The 8,454-nt window shown below is 43.8% G+C and overlaps 1 protein-coding gene across 1 annotated transcript; it reads right to left on the bottom strand.

Moving 5' to 3' along the window:
• Positions 1–5,360: 5,360 nt before the first annotated feature.
• On the bottom strand, positions 5,361–6,353 carry LOC105546627 (taste receptor type 2 member 62). The gene has a single exon (XM_011989899.1). The coding sequence runs from the start codon at positions 6,351–6,353 to the stop codon at positions 5,466–5,468; it is 888 nt and encodes a 295-aa protein (XP_011845289.1). The 3' UTR covers positions 5,361–5,465.
• Between the last annotated feature and the right edge of the window lie 2,101 nt (positions 6,354–8,454).

Genomic DNA, 8,454 nt, shown 5'->3' with positions numbered 1-8,454 from the left:
TTTCTGTTGGGTTGCTCTGGAAGGTCTTGTAGGATATGGTTGGCCTCCACCTGCCCCGAGTGCAGAGGCTAGGCCAGAGTAGAGGACACAGGCTATCAGCGGAGGGTGGAGATGTTTTTTCTTCTCAGAGTAGATGCAAATATTGTGAAGGCTCAATTTTCAAAGTCCCCATACCTGCCCAAAAATTTGCCTGCTCTTCTGCCTATTCTCTGCCCATGTCAACATCAAAGTGGATAATATATCAGGCCCTGGCATTTAGTGTCCTTACACAGGAGGTTATACTTCTCTAAGCTGACACCTAAGACAGGACCATGCACCTGCCGGCTCAGTAGTATCATCTGTGGGACACACCTGCTACTGAGACAGCGCTCACATCCACAGAGCGAGGTGATTGTTATGTTGCAGACATTGTTCTGAGTGCTCTCCTTAGTCTCACAACAACTCTATGAGGGAAGTGGTATGGCAAGACCCCTCTAACCAAGACAGAGAGAAAACTGAGCAAAAGTCAAGTCTTATTACTCACAGTGACCATCATCATAAAAAAGAACACAGGAGACAATTATACATAATGAGGCAGGCAAATTTTTTCAAAATTTAAAAATATGTATTTTATAACTGGTGGCCTCTAAAATAGCAATTCACAGAGGAACCCCCAGTAGCGATAAGCCAATGGGATATGGCAGAATGAGCCCTGTACTAGGAGTCAAGACAGCCTTTAGTCCAAGCTTCATCCCTTATTGTGAGTTGTTGGATATGTCAGCCCCTCTGCCCCTCATTTTGTCCATCTATAAAATATGAAAAGTATCCTATGTTCTAATTCACAATGATGTCTTAGAATCTCAGCTTAGAACAAAAGAAGATACTAAAGATAATCTTACAGATAAAAGAAATAAGGCCCCAAATTATATATTAAGACTCCCACCTAAAGTCACAGTTACGCAGAGGAAAGAACAAGATCCAAACTGATTCCAGGACCAGGAATCTCTGCGATGGTTAGCAATACATGTTACATCTCCATCTTCTTCATCCCTAGCTGAACTCAGAAACCCAAAGTTTTGAGTCTTGTCACAATCACTACAGATCCTCAAGCAGTTAACCTCTCTGAACACCCAACTTTCTTCACCTATAAAAAATATGGATCACAAATAAATATGACCATGAATATGGTAAATATATTGGAAACTATGAATCTCTGCATATGGACAAGCAGCAATGATGATGATGACAATGACTTTATTAGAATGGCTGTCTTCTATTCCATCCATCCTGTGGCATAATAAGTAGCATAAGGAGAATTCAGGAGAGCATCAGGGATGCAATAGAAGTTCAGGGCACCAAATGTCATTGACATCAACCAGAGAAGGGCAGAGTAGAAAAAGACCTCATTCTTTATGGAAATGAGCTTCAAAGAGTCAAAAAAAATCAGCAATCAACACCCAGGTGAGTGTAAGTAGGTTAACGTGTCACAGGGAGATAGAAAAGCAGAAATTGTTCTGGGTCAAATACAGCAGTATTGAAGGCTCAGGATCAAGTAACATGACAGTAAGGGGGTTTTTAATAGAATACACATCTTCTGGCCGGCACCACAACCTACCAGTTCCGTATATAGGACCCCCACAAAATGGGAATAAAATGCATGTCAGCATCTCTTCCCAGTTCTCAGTCCACTTCCCAGTTCCCAGTCCACTTCCAGATGAAATTGTTTCTTTAACAGATAGGCGAACCATAGTGGACACAGTTCTTCTGGGTAAATGAAAGCAGATGAACTTAGGTAACTCACTCTGCCTTTCTGTGAAGATGCAAATTTCCAGGAGATAGAGTTCCCAACTGCTCTCTTCCTTGCCCTTTTTCTTCTGGCTGACATTTGGCTGTTTTCTCTTGGAACTTGGAGACATGGGGCAAACTTCAGGCTTATAGTTCTGGAGTATGGCCACCTACAAACCTCCCATGTGGAAAACTTGAATCTTTTTCATCCACCTCCCACACCTTCAATGATAAAGATGTGCATTTAACCTTAAGTTCATTTAATAATAATTTATTAAGCATATCCTACATGCCATGATAACCCTTTAAAAGACATTGGGCTACAACAATGAATCAGATATCTGCCCTCAAAGCATTTTTATGAGCTAAACATAAACCACAAACACTTACTGGATGTATACTATGTGCAGAGTAAGTTAATCCAAAAGAGGGAATAATCATTTGAATTTAAATATGCAATGTATTTCGTGGTGATTCTTTTGTTGTTTGTCTGTTTGTTGCATTTGGCTTTCTCATGGCTAGATTTATCTTCTTAGGTAAAAGCCAAGTCTGAGAGTTTTTAACTTTTCATAACCAGTCTTTACAAGTGTAATCATGAGGATAGTAGGATAGGGATTCTGAGTTGGCTCTCTATATGGAATACCTTCAACTCAGTACTCTCAACAAGTGAGTACTCTCAACAGTCTGTGGCTCTGTGTGTTAGGGATCATGCTATTCCCATCCCAAGATTTCTCAGAAGAGTTTAGCAGTAACAGCCCCATAATTGTGAGACAACAAATATGCTGTCTTGTATGTTTGAAGGAAAAAGATGAGGCATCAGTAAAGGAGGGGGATACATGATTATATGCAGAACAATTAGATACGTTTAGCCACAACAGAGGACTTACACAGAGAAGATGGCATATCAAGCCAAAAAGGTAGGTTGGAGAGAGATCAAAGAAATTTTTGGAAGCCTTGATGAGATATTAGATTGTATCTTTAGTCAAGATAGAGCCACCAAGTGTTTTGGGGCTTTTATGAGCTAGAGTTTAAAAAAGGAGATTGAGAACATCAATCAATCAGGAACTCCTGAGACAAGTCCACTTAACCTGGTATCACTCAGCTGTGAAGATGGAGCAGAACATGAGAGTTGAATCACCACCCGCTTCCTGTCCAAACACCTTCGGTAAACTTCTGGAGCTCTGCCCAAGGGAAGGGCAGTCTTCCAGGTGCTCACAGTTGAGTAGAAGAGATACAGGAGAAAGATCTCCCCACCCCCACCATGCTCCTGCCTTCCCTGCCTCCAACTAACTTGTGACTTGAGCCCCAAGGCTCAGTCCCATAATTTATTATTAATCTACCTGTAGGAAGTCATTAACTCGCTCATGTTGCTACAAAGAAAAAGAAAAATTCTTCATGATTGATGATGAGAATAATACCTGTTCTCTAGGTGGGATAATTCATAGACTTTAGGTGTCTATTTAATTTAAAGCCCGGCCACAGTGCCAGCTTCCCACAGGTTCCTCCATCCTGCCTCATCCTCACTCTACCCTCTGGGGAAATCCCCCTAGGTTCCTCACCAACAACTTGAGAATCTCCTCTTTTAAACCTTTAATCATCTTCTTGCAAGAGAAAATTCTTGATCTTGTTATCTTGCCTCCGGTCATCCCTCTCTCTTCTCTTGCCATATCTTGGCCTCTAGCTAGCATTGTAGCATAATGTTTTGGGGCCTCAGCTTCCCAGTATTGTTGGACATTTGACTATAAATGCATTTATCTATTTGAAAATTCTTTGTAACCTCGGTTCTGTCCTGTTATTTACTGCTTCCATTTTGACTAGTTCAAACATATGAATCTCTCTTAACTACGTGTAGAGTTTTTCCCAATCTCTTTTAGTCTATTGGTCTCCATACTTTTTTTTTATCATGAATTCCATCAGTAAAATATATATATATATATATATATATATATATGAACATGCAACCCACCAGCTATGAATTGAATGTTTGTGTCCTCCCAAAATTCATACACTGAAACCTTAACCCTCAATGCGATAACATTTAGAGATAAGGCTTTCAGGAGGTAATTAGTTCATATGGGTGAAGCCCTCATGAATGGGATTGGTGTCCTTATAAGAAGAAACACAAGACAGATAAGTCTCTCTGCCATGTGAGAACACAACAAGAAGATATCTGTCTGCAACCCAGAAGAGGGCCCTCACTAGAACCCAGCCATGCTGGCACCCTCAGTTTCAGCCTCCAGAACTGTGAGAAATAAATGTTTGTTGCATAAACACCCAGTTTATGGTATTCTGTCACAGCAGCCTAGGCTAAGACACTACCATATGCATGTTTATTTTTAATTATATGTGTGTATATTTTACTAATACATTATGTGCATCATAAAATACCCCAAAAAATAGGGATTAAAAGAAAAAGAAAAATATAAATTGAAACTGAAATTGCTACAGGCCTAGTGGATCATCTTGCACAAGCCCTGGCATGCAGACATCCCAATCTGGAGATTCCCATCCTCAGCAGCAGCATCTGGGATCCACCTCCTGAGTGAGCAGACAGGAAGAGTAGGATCATCAAAATTAAGAACTGTAGGACATTTGCTTTGTTTTCCATCTATCTTCTGTTGGCCAAAACCTAAAAGCATTTTTACATCAGACAATTCCTTTTCATTCAACATGAATACATGAAGTTATGGATGTGACAGACAGTGGCACCAAACTACTATGTGTCCTTAGCCTTCTGTGAGATACAGCTGGAAAAGTTCCTTGGGTGGAATCAGTCTTAAGCAGAGCACAAAGGAAGGAAATGGTGGAGATTGGCAGAGAAAGGAAAGAAGGAAGTATTGCGTGGGCCCAAGAAGCACATGAGGAAGAAAAGGACTTGGGGGAAGAGGGGAAGAAGATTTATTGGGCTGAAGTGGAGAGACGAGGCCGAGAGCACAGGCGTGGAGCAGAAGGGCAGGCGATGTCAAGTGGATGATGCTAGACAATCCATGTCACTATAAAAAAAAATAAGCTTCAAGGGCAGGGCGCGGTGGCTCACTCCTGTAATCCCAGAGTTGAGTGAATCACTCGAGATGAGGAGATTGAGACCAGCCTGGCCAACATGGTGAAACTCCATCTCTACTAAAAATACAAAAATTAGCCAGGTGTGGTGGTGCATGCCTGTAGTCCCAGCTACTCGGAAGACTGAGGCAGGAGAATTGCTTGAACACGGGAGGTGGAGGTGCGATGAGATTGCGCCACTGCACTCCAGCTTGGGCAACAGAGTAAGACTCCATCTCTAAAGTAAAATAAAATATATTAAAAACAAGCTTCAGTTTGCCAACAGAGACAACTGCTGACAGTTACAGTTCTCTATAAAGGGCATACAGACCAAAATGATGCTTGGCAAATATTAGGGTTGCTTACCTGTAGATTCATGGGGCTCCATGAGGAAATGAGGCCACCAGCAAAGGCCAAGGTGATTGAAGGCTAGGACTAGAGACTCACAGCAGTGGAGGGGATGGTAAGAACACAGACAGCAAGATGGAAAAGGGATTCTGAGGCATGGACAAAGTGGGAGAGAAAGAAGAAACTGGAAAGAGAAAGACAGAACCCAAACCATATGCACTCCTGTCAGAACCAGGATCATTCATCACAGGACTGGTTATTGACACGGATGACTCAGGAGCAGAACCACCCTATGGCCAGCACCTTCCAAAGCCCTATGAGCCAGCAGCACATGGACACTGCAGCTGAGGCCATGTCTTCAGGCCCTTTTTCAGTTTGGGGCTCCTCAGCACCAGGAAGGTAGAGTGCAGACAGATGTTGGCATAGATTAGCACTTCCCAGGCCCAGTGCCAGTGATTCTGAAAGTTTATGATTTTCAAAGCAGAAACAAACAAGAACAGGAAGTACAATGTACAGAAGATGAGGGAAACGGTGAGTGACTTTAGAGCCACGGTGTAAGCCTTGGTGCTGGGATGACAGGGCCCGGGCCTGCGGTCCCTCATCTGCCTCAAGTGCCAGCACAGTGAGACTATGAGCAAGACAGTGGACACTAGGAACAGGAGGAATGGAATCAACAACACAAACCCTTCATAAAGGAAAAAGTAGAGCTCAAATGAAGCCTGCACTCTATAAACTAGAGTTTCATTTCCGTAGGAATTCAGGGAGACCTTCCTCGGACCAAACAGTACATTCCCAGTGGCTGATGAGATGACTTCCAGGCCACAGATGATCAGGGAGACCTGGATCAGCCTGGGCACTGACCGAGAGATCCTCCACTTCAGCCAGGCGAAGGTAGGGTGGGAGAAAGATGAGATCTTCACACAGTAGAAAGCAGCAAGCAAGGCAGTAAACCACAAAGTGAGGGCATTGAAAAGGTCCCAGAAGGTGTTCACATAGGGAACTGTGCGCCAAAAATCTAAGGAGGCCAGGAAGTTGTTCACCATGGCTACCCCATGGAGGCAGAACCGGGAGGCAGCGAGACAGGCCACAATCATGTCACTTGCGGACAGAGTCCGGCACCTTACCCACTCCCTGCCCAGCACTGTGACCAAGAAGCCATTCTGCAGCATTGCAGCCAATGACTCCAGGCAAAAGATGGCCATGAAGATCAATGTGGGCGAGGAGGGCATCTTCTCCAGGGAGGTTCTGCTAAGTCTCGGCTCCTACTGCAGAGGACTGGGACACATCTGCAGGGAAAAACAGTCTCGCTGGCCAAGTCAAGCCACCCTGTTGACACCAGAGACTCAGAAGCCCTTGTCCCTGGATTCATAGAAAATCCCAGCCACCAGCAAACACCCCCAGTCCCCAACATTTGAAAAGATAATTTCTGTAATCTCCTTTGGCATGCAAACCACTCCCAGCTCAAGGACACCATCTCTATTTGCATAACCTGTATTTGCCTATCCTTTCTCAGAGCCAGATGCAGGGAAATGTTAACAGAACAGAGGCTGCCGGGGTGACTGAAAATACCCACATTCTGTACATTATGTCTTAACTGTACTATTTCTTTCCTAACTCTTCTTTAAAAGACTTTGTTACTCTTATTGTTCTCCCCAAACCACAAATCTTCCCTTCGCATCCTGCCTTAATATTTTATTCAGTAGCCTCTATACACTGCCTTAGCTCACCTCCTGAATGGGTGGAACAGAAAAATCATTCACATGCACAAGGCTTCAGATTACCAAGAAAAGGCTCCCTAACCACTGACCTCTCATGCTGCCTAAAATTTCACTGTCAAGCTCCATATTGGAGTTCATGGAATCTCCAGTTAAAATGTGGATTTCTCTGATGTGTTACCATCAAATCTATTAACTATTATCCCCTTGGCTCCAGTGTGCTTGATCAACCAAAAGTAATCAGTTCCTAAGAAGCCTCTGAGGAAATGAGAGAGAGTAGATAAGTCATAATGAGAAGACAAGAAAGACAGAGAAGGGAAACTGACCCAGAGAGGACATTACCATAGGAGCTGGGGGAAGCAAGAGTTGGTAGAATGACAAGAGGAGCTCAGGGCAAAGCTGGGCCACACGGTAAGTTCTGCTTTATGTGGACTGAGCCCTGTCCTATAACAATCCTGAAGATATAATAGTAAAAACCATCCTGCTGGAACACCTTGTCTCTTTTTTTTGAGACAGAGTCTCGCTCTGTCACCAGACTGGAGTGCAGTGATGTGATCTCCACTCACTGCAACCTCCGCCTCCTGGGTTCAAGCAATTCTTCTGCCTCAGCCTCCTGAGCAGCTGGGACTACAGGCATGCACCACCACGCCTGGCTAATTTTTGTATTTTTAGTGAAGACAGGGTTTCATCATGTTGGCCAGGATGGTCTCGATCTCTTGACCTTGTGATCTGCCCAACTTGGCCTCCCAAAGTGCTGGGATTACAGGTGTGAGCCACTGCACATGGCCCTACCTTGTCATTTTAAAAGTGATTTCACACATGTTACATTTCGCCTTTACTGACAACCACACAAAATGACACTGGTTCAGATTAGCCAACCCAGGCTCAGGGAGCCATGAGGACAGGTTCAACTGAGGAAAGAATGCCTATGACCATGGAAAAAGTAAAAACAAAAAGGTTAAGAGGGAAGAGAGAGAAGGAGGGTAGAAGAAAGCAGAGGTGTGGGTAGAAAAACAGGGAAGGGAATCCCCCGGCAAATGTCTCAGATCTTGGAGTCAGGGCTCTCCACCAAGATGAGTCATAGAAAATGGCCTTGCCTACTTCCCACGGTCTCACTCAAGATTCTACAGGTGAGAGAGGCCTGTGTGTGAAAGATTAAAGAGAAAAAAAACAAGGACAAACATTTATGGTGGCAACTTCAAGAAAAAGAGGTTCAGTTCTCAAATACAGCAATTGCTTGAAGAGCTGTTTGTTTGTTTGTTTGTTTGTATGTTTGTTTTGAGACGGAGTCTCGCTCTGTTGCCCAGTCTGGAGTGCAGTGGTTCGATCTTGCCTCACTGCAAGCTCCACCAAGCAATGAGTGGCTTCTGCATGCTCCACAACATTTTGGCTTGTCTCAAAATCCTTTGGCCAGAGCCCAGCTTCATGATGTCATCAAGAAGTGAGCCGAGGCCATGGTACACACGCCCTGTTGCGGTCACATGTAACCAAGTAGACATTCAATGTTTGCAGGCAAACTTCATGTTCTCTGCAGAGGTGCCAAAGTGTGCACTTTGCCAGAACAAGTCTTCCCCAGGACTTTTCCTTT

This window comes from Mandrillus leucophaeus, unplaced genomic scaffold (genome assembly GCF_000951045.1).
Source record: "Mandrillus leucophaeus isolate KB7577 unplaced genomic scaffold, Mleu.le_1.0 Scaffold365, whole genome shotgun sequence".
Lineage (NCBI taxonomy): Eukaryota > Metazoa > Chordata > Mammalia > Primates > Cercopithecidae > Mandrillus > Mandrillus leucophaeus.
This window is presented reverse-complemented; position numbering and strand designations above follow the sequence as displayed.

Excerpts from the sequence above, each read along its gene's own strand:
- LOC105546627 (XM_011989899.1), bottom strand. The coding sequence starts at position 6,353 with ATGGCCATCTTTTGCCTGGAGTCATTGGCTGCAATGCTGCAGAATGGC.